This window comes from Coregonus clupeaformis, chromosome 19 (assembly GCF_020615455.1).
Source record: "Coregonus clupeaformis isolate EN_2021a chromosome 19, ASM2061545v1, whole genome shotgun sequence".
Taxonomy (NCBI): Eukaryota; Metazoa; Chordata; class Actinopteri; order Salmoniformes; family Salmonidae; genus Coregonus; species Coregonus clupeaformis.
The window spans coordinates 3,179,749-3,206,149 of NC_059210.1; the positions used below are offsets into that span (position 1 = coordinate 3,179,749).

The 26,401-nt window shown below is 40.5% G+C and overlaps 2 protein-coding genes across 2 annotated transcripts; both read right to left on the reverse strand.

Annotated features, from left to right (window-relative positions):
• Positions 1-8,087: 8,087 nt before the first annotated feature.
• LOC121531300 (myoblast determination protein 1 homolog 2) lies at positions 8,088-10,019 on the reverse strand. Its single transcript, XM_041836539.2, has 3 exons — positions 9,316-10,019; positions 8,965-9,043; positions 8,088-8,766 (listed from the first exon to the last, which is right to left on the reverse strand). The coding sequence occupies exons 1-3, from the start codon at positions 9,826-9,828 to the stop codon at positions 8,540-8,542; spliced, it is 819 nt and encodes a 272-aa protein (XP_041692473.1). The 5' UTR covers positions 9,829-10,019; the 3' UTR covers positions 8,088-8,539.
• A 1,484-nt stretch (positions 10,020-11,503) lies between these two features.
• Positions 11,504-25,586, reverse strand: zgc:172145 (Ferritin light chain, oocyte isoform-like). The gene is made up of 3 exons (XM_041837088.2): positions 24,986-25,586; positions 24,418-24,564; positions 11,504-12,639 (listed from the first exon to the last, which is right to left on the reverse strand). Exons 1-3 carry the CDS (start codon positions 25,151-25,153, stop codon positions 12,337-12,339), a joined length of 618 nt encoding a protein of 205 aa, XP_041693022.1. The 5' UTR covers positions 25,154-25,586; the 3' UTR covers positions 11,504-12,336.
• Positions 25,587-26,401: the final 815 nt, after the last annotated feature.

Here is a 26,401-nt window from a genome sequence, read left to right on the forward strand (position 1 = left end):
CTTTGTAATTTTCTTTTTAAATCATCACTGTATGTCTAATCAATCACTATGTGTGTTTATTTAATTAAAATAACTCCAAAACATATTTTGTATCATTTATTTCCCTAAGCCTCCTTTGGCCCTTGAAATGCTTAGTCTGATCATGTGGGCATTAGGAAACAAATTTGAAGATATTTATGTACATAAACAGCCCTGATTGGCTGGTCTAGAGCACACACCCTTACCCAGATGTCATCGGTCTATTGTAATCCAATCACATTGTGATGTCATGATGTGAACAGGCTGAAATTTCAGGATCTTTTTTTTCAAACAGCTCTTATGGCCTAAACTCACCAAAAGTGAGCGTGTGAGGCATGTGTGATTTATTTTAGAAGGCATTGTTTTGAATTATAATGACCCAACCGAAGCCAGGGGTGGGCGGGTTGTCCGCTTTGACACCTTGCTCAATTAGAATGTGTCTCTATTTTTGCGTTTTATTGCTGGCGCTGTAGTCACACAAAACAATACATATGTTGTCATTATTCACTTTTACGAGCTCATTTGCATGCTAAATTAGACCAATTCATCCACTTATGGAAACACAACATCGCTATGAGCAAAGATGATTGGAGATATGGACTATCCTGCTAGCATACAGTCGCTGCTCTGCCTGTTCCGTCATTTCCACCAGCCTCGCTCTGCTTTCTCCGCATGCCTGCTCCTGGTGAGTTTTTCACTTTACACAAAAAGGGCATTATCATAATTTTCTGTTATGTATTATTTCGATCTCATAGTGTGGAAATATCTTCTTATTTTTTTACTGCACTGCGCTTTTATACATAAAACATCTTGGCAGTCAAATTTTGTCAATTTCAGTGGTGAATGTGACAAATTAAAGGCCTATTATTATGATTATAAACAAATTGCCTTGTGGAAAGTAATGTAAAATCGCTTACGATATCATTAGGCCTAATACTCCCAACTGTTGTTATTTTTGTAAGAATTTAAATAAATAAAATCTTGGTAACAATTTATTTGGATAGTCTGTAGAGCATCTACAGATTGACAATCTACAGACTATCAGTAACATTTCAACTAACTATATATTATCCCTAACTCTAGCCCTAACCCTAACCCTAACCTTTATCCTAACCCTAAACTTAACCCTAACCCTAGCCCTATAACCTAACTTTAACCCTTACCCTTATTCTAAACCTAACCCTAACCATAACCTTAGCAAACATTTGCTTGTCAACAGATATTTTGTTGATACTATGACCTTATGTATTTTTCTGTATGAGACACTCCATTTAGTATGATATGTTATGCTTTTTATGGTCTGTATTAATTTGTGGATGTCAATCACCAAATGTGTATGATATGTTACGAATTACAATTTATATTATATGTTACAAATTTGCAAAACGTGTTATATGTTACAAATGTGCAAAACGTGTTATATGTTACAAATTTGCAAAACGTACAATATGTTACTAATTTGCAATATGTGCAATATGTTAAGATTTTTCAAAACGTATTATATATTATGAATTCTAGCTAGGTGGCTAATGTTTGCTAGCTCGCTAATGTTAGGGTTAAGATTAGGGTTAAGTTTAGGAGTTAGGTTAAAGGGTTAGGGTTAGGGTTAGGGGAAGGGTTAGCTAAAAGGGTTAAGGTTAGGGGAAGGGTTAGCTAACATGCTACATAGTTGCAAAGTAGCTAAAAATTAGTAAGTAGTTGAAAAGTAGCTAATTAGGTCAAAAGCAGAAGTTGTCCATGATGAGATTCAAACTCGCAACATTTGGGTTCCAAGACATTAGTGTTATACTCCAACCCATCTACTCTGCTTTCGTTTTTGACTTAAGTAACCATCTGTCTTATTTAACCATACCAAAACTTAACATATCTTACTATATGGAGGTGCTAGGATTTACGTACAGAATAATACGAAATGCTCTGAGACCACGTTGGCTATACATTAAGAGGGACGCTATTTACGAAGACAAATGGTTCTGTCTCACGATTCCCACGCATGAAACGGCACAGGGATGTTCAGTGTGCTGCGTGGCTATATCTATTGCGGACGGCGGGCAGGCCTCTGCACTAAAGTTATGAATGTGTCCCCTTCTGCCATATGGACGCATTGTATGATACACTGAGAGCAACTGGCGGCAAAAGAGCTGAGCACAGAACTCTGAGATATACTGCAGCAGGTAACTTCGATTGTAAACGACATCAAACCCCATCCACTGCGCTCACGTCTGTTCACAAAACTATGTGGAAAATATGGGATCAGAGCTATGTGGAGAATATAGGATCCAAGCATGACAAAGTTATATTTCACACCGAGGCTTGGTGGTTATCGAGGGGGAGTGTTGGAAAGATTATTCGCGTTGAGAGAGGAACTGTTGTCATTCACAATGGATGTAAAAAAAAAAAAAAAAAAAACATTAAACAGACTTGGTTGACTTTCTGTGTAATAAAAAGAAAATGTGTCTCTGTAATTGACATATTTGGGAAACGGAACGAACTGAACGCAAGCATACACGGGAAATACAAAAACATTCTACAGATGAGTGAGTGACGGAATCAGTGGATTCAGAGGAAATCATTATTATTGGAAAGAGTCTTTCAAAATCGACCCATGCCCTCTTCCCTCGGCTGTACATATTTCTAACAGAAAACAGCATCAGTAAGTGTCCGCACACGAGTGACGACTGCTCACCTCCAACGCTTGAAAGAGCACTTTGGGCCCTACTTCCCAATCCGTTTGACTGTGGTCCTGGCTCAGTTGACATGCCGGTAAGTGAAATCGAACAGCTGATCGAGCCTACTTGTCACTACTGAGGCGTTGTGGTTCAAAGGAATACCCTGCCATTTTCGTCTGAGCATTAATGCCGCGTTCAAAACAACTGGGAACTCGGAACTGGGAGCTCGCAAATCTCCAACTTTCGACTTTAGTGCGTTCACGACAACTGGGAACTCCAAAAAAAAAAAAAGCTCCGAATGGGAAAAATCGTTTTGAACGGTCATCCAACTCGGAATTCCAACTCCTGAACTACAGCCTCTTTCTAGAGGTCTGACTTTCCGACCTGAAGATCCCTGACATCATGATTTGACCTTGTCTTTTTCCGAGGTCCCAGTTGAAGTGGTGGAAAAAGTACTCAATTGTCATACTTGAATAAAAGTAAAGATAATTTAATAGGAAATTACTCAAGTAAAAGGGAAAGTCACCCAGGAAAATGTTAGAATGTTTTTCAATTGACTGCCATAGCCCCAAATAAAAAAGTGAACATTGGCTGTTAATTAGGCGTCATATTTTTTTTCACATGGTTGGGGTTGCGAGAATTTTCAGATATCAAAATGAGGTCGTGGGCCGAAAAAGTTTGGGAACCCCTTGCCTAGGCCCAGGAACCTATCCCTGTGGTTTGGGCGACATTGTGATGCATTCTGTGTAGCCTAGCTTACAAACCGAGCTTTTAACACAATTTGTATTTAATTACAGACCTTTTAGGTAGTTCATTTTTACTCCACACAACTACAAGTGCCTAATCACCGCTGCAAGTCGAAGGCGCTCGGCTCAGACAGCAAAGACCTCAATTAGCCTGGGGATGAGGTTACAGCCAATGGTTTAAACCCTGCATTGCTGATGCTACTATTTATTGTCATTGAGCAGTGATGGAAAAATTATCCAATTGTTATTCTTAAGTAAAAGTAAAGATACCTCAATAGAAAATGACTGAAGTAAAAGTGAAAGTCACCCAGTAAAATAATACTTTAGTAAAATGCTAAGGTATTTGGTTTAAAATATACTTAAGTATCAAAAGTAAATGTAATTGCTAAAATATACTTCAGTATTAAAAGTAAAAGTATAAATAATTTCGAATTCCTTATATCAAGCACACTTCAACACTCAGACATAATTTACAAAGGAAGCATTTGTGTTTAGTGAGTCCGCCAGATCAGAGGCAGTAGGGATGACCAGGGTTGTTCTCTTGATAAGTGTGTGAATTGGACCATTTTCCTGTCCTGCTAAGCATTCAAAATGTAATGAGAACTTTTGGGTGTCAGGGAAAATGTATCCAGTAAAAAGTACATTATTTTCTTTAGGAATGTAGTGAAGTAAAAGCAAAAGTAGTCAAAAATATAAATATTAAAGAAAAGTAAAGATACCCAAAAAAAACTACTTAAGTAGTACTTTAAAGTAATTTTACTTAAGTACTTTACACCACTGCCATTGAGAGGCTTTGAAGCACCGGTCGCCATATTGGCTCTCCCCAGTAGGAGCATTCCTCCATATGAATGAATGGAATTCTACAGTATTTCAATTAAATATTTCAAGGACATAATTAAATGTTTTAAGTATTTTTGTTGTTGTTGTAGTGGGGACAGTAACATTAGTAATTTAAAAAAAATTTACTTTAAGGAACAACATTTGTTACTTTTTTAAATGTTTAATTTTTATGTTTAGCTCACCTAATATCATTTAAAAGAATGCATTAAGTTGTCTGTAGTACAATACATGTGGCAAAAACGAATGTAGACATTAATAAATGCATTTCTTCCTAAATATGTTGTACAATGGTGGGGGAGTGCCAAGACGGAGGCATGGTGGCTTCAACCATAGGGAGTGATAGAGGGCTCTAGTGTAGTGGCCAAAAGGTCGTATTATCATGGACAGCGCCATTGAGGGCTTCCACCATTTTAATGTAGTCAACTGGGTGGGACTTCCAACTTAATTGGCAGATCCCTCCTGGTGTAGGAGTCATGTCCAACCAAGTCATCAGGAGGGATCAGCCAATCATGAAGAAGAATGAAGAATAAGTCATCTAGTTAATATATAAATAATTGGTTACAGCCAGCCAACTGTTCCTCTCTCAGAAGAGCGCGACACCATTAGATTGTGCCGCCAGCCCGCCATAGTGAGTTGCCTACTGGTCTATTGTTATACAACTGAGAGTGCTATGGGCCTACACTCTAAAGATTAGGGGTCCAACAAGGGTTCTTCTAAGATCCTCAAAGTTCTTCGAAGAACCTTAGGGTTCTTGGCACTGAAAATTGCCCCCAAAAGGTTCTTCCAAGAACCCCATAGGAGGTGGGGTTCATCAAGGAACCTCCTTAGTTGGTGGGGGTTCTTGCAAGAACCTAACTGCCCAACTGAAACATTTGGATTTGAATTTGAAAGGACAGCATGTGCAGGCACTTAACTGAAAAATGTAAAGATCTCCTCAATTTCAAGTAAGGTTTGTCCCTTATATGATCTAAATTGATATTGTTTTATAATGATACCGTCTACCTTTTCATGTTTGTGCAAATCTTCTAAAACAGAAAATGGACACAATTCAATGGATATCACTCAACAAAGAGGCAAGAATATGTTGGCTATAAGAATATGTTGAAGGCTAGCTGTATTGGGTGCAGATGACTGAACTGCTCACTTTTGTGTCTATGTCTGCAGGTATACAGACAAAGGTATGCCAATTGATATTGGTACGTTATGCAGATCACATGTACCATCCTCCTCCCTTACCTCTTCAATGAAAATCCCATAGGCCTCTACATTATGGACAAGGTATGTGCATGAAAAACATTATCAAAACAGTTTTTTTCATTCACATTTACCACAAAAACCAAGGTATCAACACATCAACACATTAACTGTTGTGTGCATGTTTTGTTAATCATCGGTATAATTACTATTTTTTGGATTCACAGACTTCACCCGCCCTACACCTCTGATGTATATAACAGGAAACCTGTTCGATCACCATGCACTGCAAAATCATTCTGGCTATGGATACGGAAAACATCAACACATTAACATCAACACGCCAGAGGACATACCCATTGGACTTGGGGCTCTGCTGGGAGTTTACCTCATATTTTGACTTTTTTATTCTGCTCTGCCACTAAAATCATAATAAACACTGACAACTAAAATATTGTGTTATTGTTATGCATATTAATACTAATAATAGGGGAGAACCCAAAAGGTTCTTCAAAAGGTTCTTCGAGGATCCATTAAAAATGGTTATTTGAAGAACTTATAGGGGTTCCCCCACAGTTTCAATTTGAAGAACCCCTAAAGGATATTCCAGGAACCTTTTAATTTTAGAGTGTAGTTTCCTTAGAGAAGGTTTAAATGGACAATCTTGCAACATCCCTGTAGCCTTGTTGGCCTAGTTGAAAATTGCTCCGGGCTTCTGCACTGCAGTACACAATGTGAACTCGTGATGACGCTGCTGCTCTCTCTGTTCAAATGTTATTGTCTGCCCTGACTGTAGGCCTACTCATGGAAATATAATTACTACTAATAATAGTATGGGTAGGCCTCTAGACCCATGAGGCAAGCAACTCACTATGCACACTCGTCAGCCAAAAAACACAGACTTATTTTCCCTTTCACTTCTGTTCAAGATGTTTACTGTCGTTCACTTTTGAACAATACAAGAAATAACAAAAACAACTATGTTAACACAGCTCATAATACTTTTCCATCAAATTATATGTATCCTTATTGGCTATAATCTTTAAAATATAGACCTTATCGGGCCCAATGTTGTTTGTGCTTTGTAGACCTATTTATATTTGTATAGTTAAATGTCAGACACGGAACAACATGCATGTGTTAAAATCGTTTTTTAGGGATATCATTAAAACGAGTTTTCTTGGTTTATTTTAAATAAATGTAAATTACTTTTATTCGCTGCGTGCATATTTAATATAAATATGAGTAGGGTTTTCTTTTAGAAATTCATTCACGAATACAGATATGTAAATGTCATAATAGAATGGAGAGCATAAAACAGTTTTGTAGCCTACAGACTAGGCCTATACTGTCTGTCTATGTATTTTTGTGAATTGCAAAAGAGGAAACCTTCGTGATAATTTCAAATGATGTGTTACTGCTAAACAACATTTGTTTTGTATGAAACATGCGCGCATAACATGGATTTCTGGGTAAATCTCCATTTGACATCGATGCATGATTTATGCAACAGTTGGAGTTGCACGCACACTAGGAAGTATTTGGCCCTGAGTTGATAGGCCTAAAATCCCTTAAATTACCTCTCTATTATATAAAATAATGTTTTAGACAGATTATTTTATGGCAACTGTGTATGTCTTATCTGTGGGTAATTTGGGTCATTATATGTGTTTAATTTAGGCCAAAGCCTATAATTGTATTTATTTATTTGACATTTTGCAGTATTAAATCTCTTGAGATGCACCATTCTCGTTTTCAATAGTGCCCGAATAAAACATTACAATAAATAATAACAATGAAATAATTATAATTATAATTATAAAAAACGTACATTAACAGGATAAAAAATATGTTTTTACAACTACTGCTACATCTACTAATACAACTAAAAAAAACGAAGTACCTATAATATATACATATTTACAAATATCTTCACATGCTGATGTTTTATTAGTTAAATTCACTGTGTGATTGTAATACCCTGATTTCTATAGGTAAATTGTTCCAGTCAGTTGGGCCTTTGTATCTGAAAGATCTTACTCCAACCTCATGATGTACCCTTGGAAATTGTAATTGCTGCTGTTGTGGAAAGGAGTAGTGTGGGTCTTGTAAAGTTAGGTGTTACTTAATATATAGGCCTACAGGGAAATGTAATTTGATACATCAACAAATATATTGGTACCAATGCAGTTGTCTTCTGTTTGGGAGAAACATTAATATTTTAGAAACTATAATCTTCCCATCATAGTTCATGCGTTGAAACGTTACATATGATAGGCCTATGACATGGACTAAGTATAAAAATAATTTATATCTGATCATATACTATTGCGTCCTATATTTTGTTTTATTTTGTAATCAAATGGATGTGAACATTTTAATATATTTTGTACATTATGTGGATCCAGTATAAGTCGCGAAAAATAGCCCAATTTACAATAGGCCTAATATTATAATATAATATGCTTAATACAGTATAATATGCTTCAGGATTTTGAAGATATTTTAGAATGTCAATATTGCATTATATTCTTTGTTCCTCGGGTTAAATATGCCAGGCAAAACACATTCAGTTATCTTGGCAAAGCAATAGAGGAAATGATGAATCATGTTTTGTATAAATAGTCATAGTCATTTATTTATAATAACATCGAACGACTTTCACAAATTTTAAGATGTATAAATATAAAGTTAAAAATGTCTCACAACAAACAAACCAAGCGCCCCTGAATATAAACAGGCAAAATTAAATACATTAAAAACCTTTTTTCGTTCCTTTAAAAAAAAAACTAATCAACTCTTATTTACACATAGGCCTATACAAAAATGGTCCTCTATTGTCATAAACAATACAAATGGCAAGGGGAAGAAAGTGGTCAAATATTTCATATACGATTACACTTACATAAATAAATCGGTAAATTATATCTTATAAAACGTGACCATGGGATGCCAAGAATTTAAACCTTTCTATTAAGGATGGCAACTTTGCCATCCTATCCTTCTACTACAGCAACATTCTGCAACCCTGTCCTTTTGTTGTTTTCCTCATTTACATGAATCGATTCATTTTCATAGCACTTGGTAGACCGGGTCATGGGAGGGCTGTGGGCACTTGGTCGGTGACGGCACGGTTGCTCCTGTCTCGCTCAGGATAGATCCCTCTTGGGGAGAGCAGGGGCTACCCTCCTGAACTGATAACATAGTGCACGCGGACTTGTCTGTTGAGATTCTCTCCACGATGCTGGAAAGACAATCCAAACTGGAGATGACAGCGTTCTTGTTGCTTCTGGCATCAGCTGCAACAAAGGTCAAGAAAACATCAGAGAAAATATAAACTAGTAACATTGTCTAAATGTCAAATAATGTCTGTCTTGAGTCTTGAGCATTGGGCTACTGAAGAAGAGCTGCTGAAGAAAACGTACTTTTAAAACCGTATAATAAAAGTCTGGGCCTATAACAAGTCACAATAATATAACACTAAAATAATAACTTACCATTTGGAGTCTCGGTGAAATAAGAGCTGTCATAGCTGCTTCGTCTTGCGGACGTGCACGTCCGGGCATTATAGTCCATCTGGAGAAAAAAATATGAAATCTAAGAATTCGAGCAATACAATAACACATGTTGTGTTCTGTCAACTTTTGGAATGATATGTCAAACCATAGACCTATAAATCAATATCTCAAACTATAAACCTATGTATAAAATAATATATACAAATAAAATGGAATAGACCTACTAAATGTATTTATATAGACCTGAAAATATATGTTTTATGTAATAAAAAACGACCGAAATTTTGTGGACATGCCCATAGACACTGAGGTCAACATGCACCAACTCACCATTCCATCTGAGCAGTTGGACCGTGGGCTGGATGCGTCAGAGTCCCCATTGTAGTGCTCCAGCAAGGGGTAGTAGTTTTCGCCGTCCTGGCCCCTGAGCAGAGACTGCAGAGACTCGATGTAGCTGATGGCATTTCTCAGGATCTCCACCTTTGGAAGCCTCTGGTTGGGGTTGTTCGACGTGCATCTCTTCAGGTTCTCGAAGGCGTCGTTGACCTTGCCCAGTCTCCTCCTCTCCCGCATGGTAGCAGCCTTCCTCCGGTCAGTGTTGGTGGTTTTCCTCTTGCAGGCTTTGCATGCCCAGAGGAGGCACCTACCGGCTTGGTGGTGCCCACTTGGGGCCCTGATGTGCTCGTCTTCGTTGTGATGGTGGTCGTCCGGCTTGAGGAGACCCACATGGACTAGCCGGGGGTCCATGTCTTCGAAAAAATGCATGTCGCTGGTGTTGAAGCAGGGGTCATCATAAAAGTCATCAGTGGAGGTGATAGGGAACGAAATATCCGACAACTCCATCTCTATCTCACTGTCAAATTCCAAGACCAACTTTGTAACAATTATTCTCCTGGCTCTGTATTTGTCACAAACGTTCGAGGTTACCAGAAACTTTGGGCAAAAAGTACAAGTATCCTTAAAACGACGGTTAGATTTTAGTGTAGGAATGTGGTTATCTTTCCCCAATCTCTATCCTAATGCACCCTGCTAACTCTTGCTGATGCTGTGGAACGAACAAACTTATATTCTTGGCGTTAGAGTTAGGGGCGTGCTCTGCATTTCTGACAGCTCCCTGGATTAGCCAATGATCGCGCGGAGTGGGTGCATAGGGAGGGGTTTATAACTTCACGCTAATTAGTGTACCATTTCTCATAACTGTCCCTATAATAACAGAGATCGAGGCCTATTATTCGTTTGAATACAATAATACTGATATTTTAAGAAGCTCTAATGATACTAGAGAAAAATTAATCACAGCAATCAATTCACTTTTCATAAATATAATTTACAGATTCAATTTTAATATTTTGGTGCTTAGCTGTATTATTGGTATAATTCTATGTAGTCCTATTACTAGAACGTTATACTGTGACTGAAGTTCCTTCTGGGAAAAATTAAGCAGGCTAATTCTATTATTTTCAAAGTCATATAGCTCATAACCTGTCTAAATCTATCATTATGTTATTCACAAGTTTCTCTAATGTCCATATAGCCTATTGGCTCAAATGTATCTTACAACAATTAGTTTCTAAGAGTTTCTGAATCCAAGTTGGCCTATGATATCACTACGTATTCTCTTGCACACACTATTACTTTCGGCGGCGGCAGGTAGCCTATAGCGGTTGCAGCATTGAGCCAGTAACCAAAATGTTTGATAGTCCTTTTACCAGAGCCCCAAAAAATATAAATACATCTGTTGATGTGCCCTTGAGCAAGGCACCTAACCCTAATTGCTCAAGGGTTGCTGTTGATAATGGCTGACCCTGGCCGTGACCCCACTCTCCAAGGGTGTCTCAGGGGGAGTTGGGATATGAGATTTTTGTGTATAATGTACATTTGTGAAACAGGACAAATAGAAGCATCCACCAAATTATTATTCTAATTTATAGCCCTCAGATATATTCATTATCCAATGTGCAGGCTGCTTTAGAATTAATCAGGCAGACCAGTTTGTTTTACATTTACATTTTACATTTACGTCATTTAGCAGACGCTCTTATCCAGAGCGACTTACAGTTAGTGCATACATTATTCGTTTTTATTTTCATACTGGCCCAGTATGAAATTTAAATGCAATTTACTTTTCTAAATACAAAATCCTCTCTTGGCTGTAAATTCTGCTGTGATCTAAAGTGTATATACATATTTTTTTTCTATTGGAGAATATGATGCCACAATAAGCCTACCTCTTGAAAACCTGACAATGTAATAGGTGAGAATCACTAGATGGCGATAGTGAGTTGATTAAACCAGTGTTGGCATCCCATGCAAACTCATTTCACATTTACATTTTAGTCATTTAGCAGACGCTCTTATCCAGAGCGACTTACAGTTAGTGAGAGCATACATTTTCATACTGCAACTCCTGCAACAATCAATAAGAATATTTTGACAGTCAGGACACTGAAGTCACTAATATTACATGAAAGTGTTAAATCAAACACTCTGAAACAGAAAAAAAGAGACTGCTCAGAAATTTTTCTAAAACTTTATTTCAAAAGGTACACATTGCTGTAACATTGTACTGTATGTGATGAAGAGGGACAGTGTATATTTCAGCAGAATAGTAGGTAAAGGCAATAGGTTTTGTGGAAACATAAAGTGTACAGATGAGACCAATCCCAAACAATATCCCATTATACATCAACCCATAATTTCATATGAAAGAGTGACCTCTTTGTAAAATAGTGAATACAGAAATACTTCACATTATAAGCCATATAACATTGCGCGGTGTGTCAGTCCAGATATTAACAGTATTCCAAGTGCTTTGCCTTCAACTTTGATTGTCACATTGTTCTCTCAATTCATCCAACACCACATTTATGACAACAAGGATCAACTTTGCTTATGGACTACATACATGATACAATGAGGCTGTGCCCTTTTAAATGCCCAGATCTAGTGCATAATACATGTATTCATTCTTTTTGATAGTCTCTAGAACCTAAAATTCTAGATTCAAGACCATGCCCCCTCTCGAACATATAAAAACATCCCATCAATTTGTCCCACCAAACACCACAAAAAATTGTGCAGAAATGCAAATTTAATAATGATGAAGAAGTGCTACAGCTTGGTTCAGAATAAAGCTAGTTGTAACCCCCTCAAACTATGCCCCTTGTTTTTTCAGTTAAAAAAGCTAGAAAGTTGTGTAGGACTAGGGAGTGTCTTCTACAATACATTGGCCTTACTGATTAGCAATAACACAATATAGGTGGCCATAAAACACTGACAGGACAGGAGAGGCTTGTTTTGAGAGTAACTCACAAAGTAGTTTTCTTTAATAGAAACTAGTGAGTGAGTGATTTATCCACTGGAGACGTTGGTCAACTCCTCCTGCAGCTGGTCGATGAGGTACTCCCCGAAGCCCCCCGAGCGGTCACTGGTGCAGCCCACCCTACGTGCGTTGGTCAGGAGGTCTCCCAGCAGTTTGACGCGGGGCACCAGCGGCCCCAGAAAGCGGCTCTTCACAACACTGGCGGAGTGCGGGTCACTGTGCTCCTTGGACAACTGGCTGAGCTCCACCATCACGGCCATCTCCTCCTTCCACTGGCCTAGAATCAGCTCCAGGGCTGGGATAACTGCACACACCTCCTCACAGCCTGGCCTCTGGGGGAGAAAGACAGCACACACACAGACAGAAAGACAGCCATTAGAATGCACTGACTGTAAGTCGCTCTGGATAAGAACGTCTGCTAAATAACCAAAATGTTACATAGACAGCATTGAAGGATAACTTTATTTTTAATTTTTTACTTATTATAGTACTTTAAAAAGGTGCAATATGCGGAAATCGCTCTGCCATTTCCTAAAATTCTAATAGTTAGCCTAATTTCAGTTTATGTGACAAAACAAGCAATGCGTAGCGTAGAGAATCATTGTACAATCTAAACAGCTGTGAAATATCTTTTCAATACCCAAAAACCTTGTATATTCAGTTGTTTGAAGCTGGTGTACAAAACCGAAAGTAAAATACGCAAAAACTAAACTTATGTACGGGAAGCATAGAAATAGCGCACTTAGAACAGATCTACCGCATGACAGATGTATACCTCACATTTCTATGTGAATTTGGTCGGGTCACCCAAAAAGTTACATATTGTAACTTTAATCGTTTCTTAAAATCTGAAAACATTATATCCCTCCTATTTTAACTATAATCTTTATGAAAATGAATCTGTCTAAACTGTTTAAAAAACAAATAAAAGCCTTAAAGACAACTGTTTTCCAAACTTCAAGCAAAGTTATCTATTATTGCAGAATTGAATACAAATCTTAATAATATTAGAACTGACAAATAGACTTGTTCAGGACATATCATTTGCCCTCACTGATCAATGGATAACAAGGTGTCCCAAATTGCTGATGATGGACCCCTTAGCAGTCCCACACAGGTTTGATTTTACATGACTCGTAAAACTGGAGGCAGAAAGAAAAACTAAAGTGGCAACGCCACCCGTACATCTGGAAACACAATTAATGCACTGTCCTTCCGCCTACATTAATCTCCCCAATTTTCCGGAACTCAGGGGAAATGTACACCCTGACAGGCATTAGGCCTGAGCCCCAGGCAAAGCTCCAGGTTTAGGGTTTAACCCCCCATCCCCCTTGGCCTCGAACGTCCCTATCCTGTCCAGTCCACTCACAACCCCTTATCTCTAGCCCCAAGGAGCCCCAACACCAACCAAAACGCCATCTCTGAAAGGTACAGTGAGGGAAAAAAATATTTGATCCCCTGCTGATTTTGTACGTTTGCCCACTGACAAAGAAATGATCAGTCTATCATTTTAATGGTAGGTTTATTTGAACAGTGAGAGACAGAATAACAACAAAAAAATCCAGAAAAACGCATGTCAAAAATGTTATAAATTGATTTGCATTTTAATGAGGGAAATAAGTATTTGACCCCCTCTCAATCAGAAAGATTTCTGGCTCCCAGGTGTCTTTTATACAGGTAACAAGCTGAGATTAGGAGCACACTCTTAAAGGGAGTGCTCCTAATCTCAGCTTCTTACCTGTATAAAAGACACCTGTCCACAGAAGCAATCAATCAATCAGATTCCAAACTCTCCACCATGGCCAAGACCAAAGAGCTCTCCAAGGATGTTAGGGACAAGATTGTAGACCTACAGAAGGCTGGAATGGGCTACAAGACCATCGCCAAGCAGCTTGGTGAGAAGGTGACAATAGTTGGTGCGATTATTCGCAAATGGAAGAAACACAAAATAACTGTCAATCTCCCTCAGCCTGGGGCTCCATGCAAGATCTCACCTCGTGGAGTTGCAATGATCATGAGAACGGTGAGGAATCATCCCAGAACTACACGGGAGGATCTTGTCAATGATCTCAAGGCAGCTGGGACCATAGTCACCAAGAAAACATTTGGTAACACACTACGCTGTGAAGGACTGAAATCCTGCAGCGCCCGCAAGGTCCCCCTGCTCAAGAAAGCACATATACAGGCCCGTCTGAAGTTTGCCAATGAACATCTGAATGATTCAGAGGAGAACTGGGTGAAAGTGTTGTGGTCAGATGAGACCAAAATCGAGCTCTTTGGCATCAACTCAACTCGCCGTGTTTGGAGGAGGAGGAATGCTGCCTATAACCCCAAGAACACCATCCCCACCGTCAAACATGGAGGTGGAAACATTATGCTTTGGGGGTGTTTTTCTGCTAAGGGGACAGGACAACTTCACCGCATCAAAGGGACGATGTACCATCAAATCTTGGGTGAGAACCTCCTTCCCTCAGCCAGGGCATTCAAAATGGGTTGTGGATGGGTATTCCAGCATGACAATGACCCAAAACACACGGCCAAGGCAACAAAGGAGTGGCTCAAGAAGAAGCACATTAAGGTCCTGGAGTGGCCTAGCCAGTCTCCAGACCTTAATCCCATTGAAAATCTGTGGAGGGAGCTGAAGGTTTGAGTTGCCAAACGTCAGCCTCGAAACCTTAATGACTTGGAGAAGATCTGCAAAGAGGAGTGGGACAAAATCCCTCCTGAGATGTGTGCAAACCTGGTGGCCAACTACAAGAAACGTCTGACCTCTGTGATTGCCAACAAGGGTTTTGCCACCAAGTACTAAGTCATGTTTTGCAGAGGGGTCAAATACTTATTTCCCTCATTAAAATGCAAATCAATTTATAACATTTTTGACATGCGTTTTTCTGGATTTATTTGTTGTTATTCTGTCTCTCACTGTTCAAATAAACCTACTATTAAAATTATAGACTGATCATGTCTTTGTCAGTGGTCAAACGTACAAAATCAGCAGGGGATCAAATACTTTTTTCCCTCACTGTATGCAGCAGATCCTATAGGTACTTCCATTGCGTTGCAACACAAGGACTTTAGGAAGAATTAAGGTTGCCATTCATCTTGACGAGCAGCGTGCCATTAATTGTTAGAGGTCAGACACACCGAGAAAACTGACGGCCGATAGGTACTTAGCACAATAGGAAGCCGTTCTTTCTCTTGCAAGAACAAAATACGTACCTGCTACGTACCGACCTGGTACCGAAGAACCTGCCGTTTCTACTTGTAGAATCGCCCTGCTCGTCAGTGGCTGACAACTTGGCTTTGAGACAATCAGAAAGCATACAGCCAACAGAAGAGACAAGAAAAAGGAAAAAGAAAGGGCACTTTTCCCAGTGTAATCCACACCCTTTTCATTAGAATTGTTCTAACTAAAACAATAAGGCTGCATAATACTTTTTTTTTTCTAGAGCAAGTCTTTACATATTTTACATCTAGCTAAGGAGTTTTATGCTTGAAAGATTTTTTCGTTAGGTTTGATAATGTGCACTTGCTCATTAGCTAGCTAGCTAGCTAACGTTAGCTTGCTAACTGAGCCAGGCAGTCACACACACACTTCATATGGAATGAATGGGGGGGTACGTGCAGCACAATGCACACAATACTAAATGCTTTACCAAGCTAGCTATCAAGCAAGATGATGAATAAATAATTTTATTAATTCTCCATTATTCCATAATGCCAGTGCCAGTTCGCTTGCTAGCTAACGTTTGCTAAACAGTTAGCACCAACATTTGCCAGTTAGCACAACATAGCTTGCTAGCTAGCTACTCCACTGACTCTCAGCAGCTAACAGGCAGCTGCTTAATGAAACAATGAATCCATTGTGATTGAATTATAATGTTGCTAGCTACGCTAGTTATCTAGTTGTGGCCATCTGACTAGCAACAACATTAGCACAGATAGAACAATGAGACAGATATTTCACCAGGTGAAGCATCTGCTTGCCGTTTCCACTCACTACCAAATATGGTGGTGAGAGGAAGCCCAGTGCCCGGCAATGGGAGAAGATGGAACAAGATGGAGTTTGGCCGACATTCTGCAAATGTTCTCATCGATTAAACATTTGATCTCAATATAGTTTTATGTCCCCAAAACTAGAATCTGTTACGAACAAAGTGAACTAAGTTTTGTAGACTTTACCCTTTGCTAAAGTTTCCAAAAATGGTGTTGTTTAGAAGGAGTGCAAGGGCAAATTGAGTTATTGCACACACGCAGTTCCCGTAGGCATTCCCTAACAGAAATATGCAAATACATGCTAGAACGCGCCAATAGGCTCTCGCTAGCTCGTGGTTGGCTCTGCCCCCCCTCCTTGCTTGTTCTGCCCACTATGACTAATTTGTTCCCATTGGAAATGACAGGCTGTGGTCTATCTTGGGTTAGTTATAAATATCTTTGACATTAGCGTAGCTTGCTAGTTACCTAACATTAGCAAGCTACAGCAGGCACAAGCCAAAAAATAGCTTAAGAAAGCTACTGCCAACTTGTGGTCTGGAGTATTTTTAACACTTTCGGCAGAGCTGCTAAGTACGGTACACTATCCTTGGTGTGTCTGAGGCTTTATACCATTCATATACTGTATAGTTGCATTAGTGCAGAGTGCAGAGTAAGGACTTGCAGCTCCTTTCTATCTATTTGGTCAGTGCTACTAAGTGTATCATACTTATTTGTGAAATCATGTTCATACTAGGGCTGTCAAATGATAAAAAACATTATTGAGTTAATCACAGGATTTGCTGTGATTAATCACGATTAATCGCAAATTTAGAATTTGCTCAAATTGAGCTGTAATTTAAGATTTCTTTATCCAAAAAACATTACAAGAATATTGACATCTTGATTTTGTCCAAAGTAACAGCTAGCAAAATCAGGTAGATTGATAAAGCACACTTTATTATGTATTTTGGATATTTTCTGTGTATTTTGAAAGCTTTCAGGCAATGTGATTAATTACGAAAAAATGAATGCACTAAAATTACAAAAAGTTAACTCATTAACTAACTAACAGCCCTAGTTCATAAATAATGTGACTATTCATAATCTTTCTGAAAGTGATATTTATGTAAATTATTCTGTTGCATTTGAGTGGGCATTTGTGGCAGTAGCGGTGCGTGGGTAAAATCACTATTGAAGCCAAGCCAGGAAAAAAGCCATATTACAACCTACACTGAGTGTACAAAACATTAAGAACACCTGCTCTTTCCATGACATAGACTGATGAGGTGAAAGCTATGATCCCTTATTGATGTCACTTGTTAAATCCACTTTAATCAGTGTAGATGAAGGGTAGGAGACAGGTTAAAGAAGGATTTTTAAGCCTTGAGACAATTGTGGCATGGATTGTGTATGTGTGCCATTCAGAGGGTGAATGGGCAAGACAAAATATTTAAATGCCTTTGAAAGGGGGATGGTAGTAGGTGCCAGGCGCACCGGTTTGTGTCAAGAACTGCAACACTGCTGGGTTTTTAATGCTCAACAGTTTCCTGTCTATATCAAGAGTGGTCCACCACACAAAGGATATCCAGCCAACTTAACACAACTTTGGGAAGGAAGCATTGGAGTCAACATGGGCCAGCATCCATGTGTAAAGCTTTCGACACCTTGTAGAGTCCATGCCCTGACGAATTGAGGCTGTTCTGAGGGCAAACGAGGGGGGTGCAACTCAATATTAGGAAGGTGTTCTTAATGTTTTGTACACTCAGTGTATGTTGTGATAATTGCGTTGTTTGCTCTATAACCCATTCGTTCATACACCACCGTGATATACAATAAGGCCGAGACAACAAAAACACAACAGTCACACAGTGGCGGAATAAATTCAACCACAGATATATTTGATTCAAATCAAATCAAATCGTATTTGTCACGTGCCAAATACAACAGATGTAGAAAAACCTTTTTACATTTATATTTACATTTTAGTAGACACTCTTATCCAGAGCGACTTACAGTTAGTGAGTGCATACATTTTTTCATACTGGCCCCCCGTGGGAATCAAACCCACAACCCTGGTGTTGCAAGCGCCATGCTCTACCAACTGAGCTACACTTGTGGCCCCGTGTAGCTCAGTTGGTAGAGCATGGCGCTTCAACGGCAGGGTTGTGGGTTCGATTCCCACAGGGGGGCCAGTATGAAAAAATGTATGCACTCACTAACTGTAAGTCGCTCTGGATAAGAGCATCTGCTAAATGACTAAAATGTAAATGTAAAATGTGTAGACCTTATCATGAAATGCTTACTTATAAGCCCTTAACCAACAATGCAGTTTTACGAAAAATTAGAGTTAAGAAAATATTTACTACATTAACTAAAGTTTTTAAAAAAAGAGTAACAATAGAATAACAATAACGAGGCTACATACAGGAGGTATCGGTACCGAGTCAATGTACAGCGGTACAGGTTAGTCGAGGTAATTGAGGTAATATGTATATATAGGTAGGGGTAAAGTGACTATGCATAGATAATGAACAGCGAGTAGTAGCAGCGTAAAAAAAGGGGGGATGGGGGGAGGGGGTTAATGCAAATAGTCTGGTTAGCCATTTGATTAGCTGTTCAGCAGTCTTATGGCTTGGGGGTAGAACCTGTTAAGAAGCCTTTTGGACATAGGCTTGGCACTCCGGTACCGCTTGCCGTGTGGTAGCAAAGAACAGTCTATGACTAGGGTGGTTGGAGTCTTAGGCAATTTTTAGGGCCTTCCTCTGACACTGCCTGGTATAGAGGTCCTGGATGGCAGGAAGCTTGGCCCAAGTGATGTACTGGGCCGTACACACTACCCTCTGTAGCGCCTTGCGGTCGGAGGCCAAGCAGTTGCCATACCAGGTGGTGATGCAACCAGTCAGGATTCTCCTTGATGGTGCAGCTGTATAACTTTTTGAGGATCTGAGGACCCATGCCAAATCTTTTCAGTCTCCTGAGGGGGAAAAGGCGTTGTCATGCCCTCTTCATGACTGTCCTGGAGTGTTTGGACCATGATAGTTTGTAGGTGATGTGGACACCAAGGAACTTGAAGCTCTCAACCTGCTCCACTACAGCCCCATCGATGAGAATGGGGGCGTGCTCTGTCTTCCTTTTCCTGTAGTCCACAATCATCTCCTTTGTCTTGCTCACGTTGAGGTTGTTGTCCTGGCACCACACTGCCAGGTCTCTGACTTCCTCCCTATAGGCTGTCTCATCGTTGTCGGTGATCAGGCCTACCACCGTTGTGTCGTCGGCAAACTTAATGATGCTATTGGAGTCGTGCTTGGCCACGCAGTCATGGATGAACAGGGAATACAGGAGGACACTAAGCACGCACCCCTGAGGGGTCCCCGTGTTGAGGATCAGCGTGGCATATGTGTTGTTGCCTACCACCTGGGGGCGGCCTGTCAGGAAGTCCAGGATCCAGTTGCAGAGGAAGGTGTTTAGTCCCAGGGTCCTTACCTTAGTGATGAGCTTTGAGGGCACTATGGTGTTGAACGCTGAGCTGTAGTCAATGAACAGCATTCTCACATAGGTGTTCCTTTTGATTCATCACAAAACAGGAGAGCAACATCCGGTGAAGTCCACAAAGCAAATATTGTATGTAACAATTTTCACCTGTTGTTTACAACATACTCAAGCATGTTAATGTTTCTGACAGTTTAGTAAACAATTATTGATTTAGAACCACAGCAAGTCAGCACCATTTCAACATAAACAGTATATGCTTAGTCTAATACAGTGAAAACAAACTTAAGAGATACCAAAAACAATTGAGTGTAGTCGACGTTGCTAAATATAATGTGGCTCTCCATGGTACAATTAGAAAAAACATGTTGTTGACTCACCCCACTTGTAGACTAGATGAACGCCAATGGCATCCATCTCGCTTTCATGTTGGCAAAACGGTCTATGACTGTCATACAGTAGTACATGCTTGTAGTTTTTGATGTCCTAGACTTGCTGGCTAAAATGCTTGCTAGCCTAACTTCCTCGCATGGGCAACGATGAACCAGCTAAGTTAGCTAGCTAGTTAACGTGAGCCTACTACATCTAGGCTACATCTAGAGCTTCAAGTTCCTCTGTGTCGACATCACTAAGGATCTATCATGGTCCAAACACACCAACACAGTCGTGAAGGGGGCACGACAATACCTCTTCCCCCTCAGGAGGCTGAAAATATTTGACATGGGCCCTCAGATCCTCAAAAGGTTCTACAGCTGCACCATTGAGAGCATCTTGACTGGCTGCATCACTGCTTGGTATGGCAACTGCTTGGCATCCGTCCGCAAGGCACTAGAGAGGGTAGTGCCTACGGCCCAGTACATCACTGGGGCCGAGCTCCCTGCCATCCAGGAGTGTTCTCTCTGCTACCGCACAGCAATGTTCTAGACTACGCTAGCTAGCTAAAATGCTTGCTAGTCTAACTTCCTCACATGGGCAACAATGAACCAGCTAAGTTAGCTAGCTAGCTAACATCTAGGCTAAATATTGAACTTCAATCAGTACAGTGGCACAATATATGAATTTATGGTTAGATCAGAATCACCGTTATAATCATTGGCCTGTACAGAGAATTAAGTAACACCAAGTCCAAATCCCCATCTCCATACATGGCTTAGGAAGGGCAGATTTAGCTAGCTAGCTACTGCAGGAGGACAACAACACATCACAAGCAGACTAGAAACATTAAAACAATTCTGACAAGGACGTTTTGCTTTTGATGTGATTTGATTGGTATGATGCCAAACCAAACTGGCCTCCCTTGGGGGGCGTTTTGCTGCAACAGGTCCACCCACAGTTGAGCTGAGCTCAACGCTGATTGGCTAATTATTTTATATATATTTCTATCAACAGAGGCCAAATGCTCACTGGCATCAATCAATCAAATGCTATGGCAGCAAGATGTCATACTCTTTTTGTCCAGACAGCATCAGATACATGGGCTAAAGATACTGAGACAGAGGGGCGCTTTTTCCCTATCTCTGATGTTTTTTTCGGTGCGATAAATACAGCCACTTGCGTATTTAAAGAAAATTATGAAAACACAGAAAGATGAAAGAGAAATTGTTCAATTTTTGTTGTTTTAGTTTTGTCACATTTTTGGGGAAGCCTGGCTGCCCTTGGCATCCATGAATACACACCACTGATTGGTAGTGCTAGTGATGGTGCTGGTGCACTATATTTTGACTGGGGGTGGGGCTTAATTTAAGAGAACATATTTTGAGCATAGACAGTGGCCGTGGCCGAACTTTGTCTTGCCTACTACTTACTAAACCTGCATACTGTGTAATCACACATACTAATCACACTACATACTATTTAGAACATACTGTTTAATAAAAATGTCTGCAGCAACACATACCAACATACTAATACTAGGCTACAGAGTACAGTGTATTCCCTTATCTCATTATCAGCTGATTATCAGTTGTTGTCCAACACACGTGGATCTGAAGAAGACTCTCTTCCTCAATAGTGTGCAGCGAATTCTACTAGATGAAATGCCGAAATTAGTATGACATCCTGGCATTTAAAGCATACTTCATTCTCGAAATTTCACATACTATAAAACATATTTTCGGATACACAAAATGCCTACTATTAGGCAGCATGCATGTCCCCACAGTGACCGTACGTACATACCCCAACCAGAAGCCATGGATTACAGGCAACATCCGCACTGAGCTAAAGGGTAGAGCTGCCGCTTTCAAGGAGCGGGACTCTAACCCGGACGCTTATAGTGTAAGAAATCTCGCTATGCCCTCCGACGAACCATCAAACAGGCAAAGAGTCAATACAGGACTAAGATTGAGTCGTACTACACCGGCTCTGACGCTCGTCGGATGTGGCAGAGCTTGAAAACTTTTACAGACTACAAAGGGAAGCACAGCCGCGAGCTGCCCAGTGACACAAGCCTACCAGACGAGCTAAACCACTTCTATGCTCTCTTCGAGGCAAGCAACACTGAAGCATGCATGAGAGCACCAGCTGTTCCGGATGACTATGTGATCACGCTCTCCGTAGCCGATGTGAGTAAGACTTTTAAGCAGGTCAACATTCACAAGGCCGCAGGGCCAGACGGATTACCAGGATGTGTACTCCGAGCATGTGCTGACCAACTGACATTTTCAACATGTCCCTGACTGAGTCTGTAATACCAATATGTTTCAAGCAGACCACCATAGTCCCTGTGCCCAATAACACTAAGATAACTTGCCTAAATGACTACCGACCCGTAGCACTGACGTCTGTAGCCATGAAGTGCTTTGAAAGGCTGGTCATGGCTCATATCAACACCATTATTCCAAAAAACCTAGACCCACTCCAATTTGCATACCGCCCCAACAGATCCACAGATGATGCAATCTCGATTGCACTCCACACTGCCCTTTCCCACCTGGACAAGAGGAACACCTACGTGAGAATGCTATTCATTGACTACAGCTCAGCGTTCAAAACCATAGTGCCCTCAAAGCTCATCACTAAGCTAAGGATCCTGGGACTAAACACCTCCCTCTGCAACTGGATCCTGGACTTCCTGACGGGCCACCCCCAGGTGGTAAGGGTAGTTAACAACACATCTGCCACTCTGATCCTCAACACGGGGGCCCCTCAGGGGTGTGTGCTCAGTCCCCTCCTGTACTCCCTGTTCACCCATGACTGCATGGCCAGGCACGTCTCCAACACCATCATTAAGTTTGCCGACGACACAACAGTGGTAGACCTGATCACCGACAACGATGAGACAGCCTATAGGGAGGAGGTCAGAGACCTGGCCGTGTGGTGCCAGGATAACAACCTCTCCCTCAACGTGACCAAGACAAAGGACATGATTGTGGACTACAGGAAAAAAAAGAGGACTGAGCACGCCCCCATTCTCATCGACGGGGCTGTAGTGGAACAGGTTGAGAGCTTCAAGTTCCTTGGTGTCCACATCACCAACGAACTATCATGGTCCAAACACACCAAGACAGTCGTGACGAGGGCACAACAAAGCCTATTCCCCCTCAGGAGACTGAAAAGATTTGGCATGGGTCCTCAGATCCTCAAAAAGTTCTACAGCTGCACCATCAAGGATAATCCTGACTGGTTGCATCACCGCCTGGTATGGCAACTGCTTGGCCTCTGACCGCAAGGCACTACAGAGGGTAGTGCGTACGGCCCAGTACATCACTGGGGCCAAGCTTCCTGCCATCCAGGACCTCTATACCAGGCGGTGTCAGAGGAAGGCCCTCAAAATTGTCAAAGACTCCAGCCACCCTAGTCATAGACTGTTCTCTCTGCTACCGCACTGCAAGCGGTACCGGAGCGCCAAGTCTAGGTCGAAAAGGCTTCTCAACAGCTTCTACCCCCAAGCCAAAAGACTCCTGAACAGCTAATCATGGGTACCCGGACTATTTGCACCCCCACCCCATCTTTTTACGCTGCTGCTACTCTGTTATTTATTTATGCATAGTCACTTTAACTCTACCCACATGTACATATTACCTCAACTACCTCAACTAGCCGGTGCCCCCGCACATTGACTCTGCACCGGTACCCCCCTGTATATAGCCTCCCTACTGTTATTTTATTTTACTTCTGCTCTTTTTTTCTCAACACTTTTTTGTTGTTGTTGTTTTATTTTAATTTTTAATTAAGAAATAAATGCATTGTTGGTTAAGGGCAGTAAGTAAGCATTTCACGGTAATGTCTACACTTGTTGTATTCGGCGCATGTGGCAAATATAATTTGATTTGATTTGATGCCCTGCTTTAGGGGTCGTCACTAGTTACCACAGCCACAAAGTCATGAACCCTGACTATTTCTACTATTTTTCGTCTTAAAATCTGATTCTAACCGTAACCACACTGCTAACCTTATGCCTAACCTTAAATTGAGACCAAAAAGCACATTTCTGTTTTCGATTTAATTTTGACTTTGTGGCTGGTGTAACTAGTAGAAACCCTGCTTTAGTGCCTGGAGTTAGGAACCCATCCCCTCTCCCCTGGCAGTGGGCACACAGAATTAGAATGAGTAGAATGAGTAGAATGGGCGTCTCCATTCGGGTCAATTATGCTATAATGGGTGTACTGGAGGTTCATTCTATTTCTATGAGTTGGCAACTTTACCTGGATGTCTTTACTGCAGTACTGTCCCCCTCTGTCTGACAGGTAGTCCAGCATGGCCTCAGCCTGTGCCTGCTCATTCACAGAGTGCTCATGGAAGAACGCTGCCACTCTTGGCAAGGCAATGTCATCCTGCTCAAATATCTTGGCCTGGAAGAGTCAATCATACAGAGTAACTCCAGTGAGAGTGATCCACGTACTGTATTGGGTGGCATACAACTTTATGTATATTGTGTTTAACATAGGCTGCTTGGTAAATTGAATCAACTCATCAAATAAGTAAGGCAATGATAAGAGAAAGACTTGTAGAATTCATCGTTTGTAGCCTACACACTAGAAGGTTATGCAATGTTGTAGAATGACAGCCAAATCTATGACAGATGGGTGAACCTCATATCGATAAGGAAAACATATTTCCTGTAGTGATTTAGGCTATTCATTGTTCTATAATCAATGCATTACATTTCATGAATAGCGTTTATTTGTAACACATCCAATTTTCCCTGAGAGAATTTTGTAAACAAGTAACTTGCACTTACAGCCTATTGCTGAATGGTCGGGTCGCCCTTACCAGTGCATCAAGTCTGTAAGCGACCTCCATAAGCAATGTCGATACTCCGCACAAACTCTCCTCAACGACCGCTGGGAGATTCTGTTTCACCCTGCTCCCGAGAAATGCTCGGTGAGTTTTACAGTTAGGCAGGTTGGTCTTCAATCGTTTGCCGCTTGGTTCAGCCATATTCAAAAAGTCCCGACTATGGTTAGATTGTAACAACAACCGTTGTTGCGCAACTGAAATGAAGTAGATGGCTACTGATCTCGATTGAACGACACACTTTCTGCTCCCCAAACCTACACATAAACGTGTGATAGCATGTGTAATACTTAATGAATATATTCTAATATAAACAACTACTTACACTATAAGTGTTGTTTACAATCTTTGGTTGCGGGAGTGTAGGATAATAATAGAAACGGAGAAATCGTTTCCCGTTCAGCCTCTCGAGTTCATCCGGTGCGCGTGAACGACACACCGCCCTAGATGAAGTAGAAGAGCAACGTCAATTACGAACGGTAGGCTACAATTAAACAACGATGAGTGAACATTCTGTTATAAAGGGAGCATGTCAGCATGAACAGTGGCTAATGCATGCAAATAAATTGTAGCCTAGGCCTACTGTTATCATACTATCTAAATCCTTCATTTTGATTCAAGGGATGGGATGTTGGTCAGTGCGTCACAATTGTGTGTCAGAATAGAATAGAACAGAATATAATAAAATGGTAACATTTGGATTGAATAGAATAGAATCACTTGCTTAGGGATAGTTCACCCAAATTACAAAATGGCATTATTGGATTCCTTACCCTGTAAACAGTCTATTGACAAGGTATGACAGCAATCCATGCTTTGGTCAAGTTTCCTTGCACTGTTTCCAAATGTCATGGTACCTATATTATAATTTCTTCGTTCATAATGTCCAAGTTATATATAAGTGACTTTGTTGAGCTACACAATCAATTTCAGATACTTTAGGATGCTTTGGACATGATGCACCAAAAATGCTTATATAGGTATCATGACTAGAAAACTGTAAGTCGCTTTGGATAAAAGCGTCTGCTAAATGGCATATTATTATTATTATTAAAACAGTGGCAGGTAAACTAAACCAAAGCATTTCATCATACCTTGTCCATAGACCGCTTACAGGGTAAGGAAAGCAATACATTATTTTGTAATTTGAGTGAACTATCCCTTTAAATAAATAATTGACAGGGAGCCTATTCTTGACAGCAAAATAGTCAAAAACATCAATGTAAATGTTTTGTTTTGAGTGCTGTGTTGTTCCTGGCTTTTATAACAATGGCAGAAGCAACCCATAATCAGCCAGACGTGCCAGGACCCTACCCCCTGGACACTGGCCCAATTAAAATTTGATCCCCATAGTATTTACATGTCGCTTTCACATTTACATGTGACTGCATT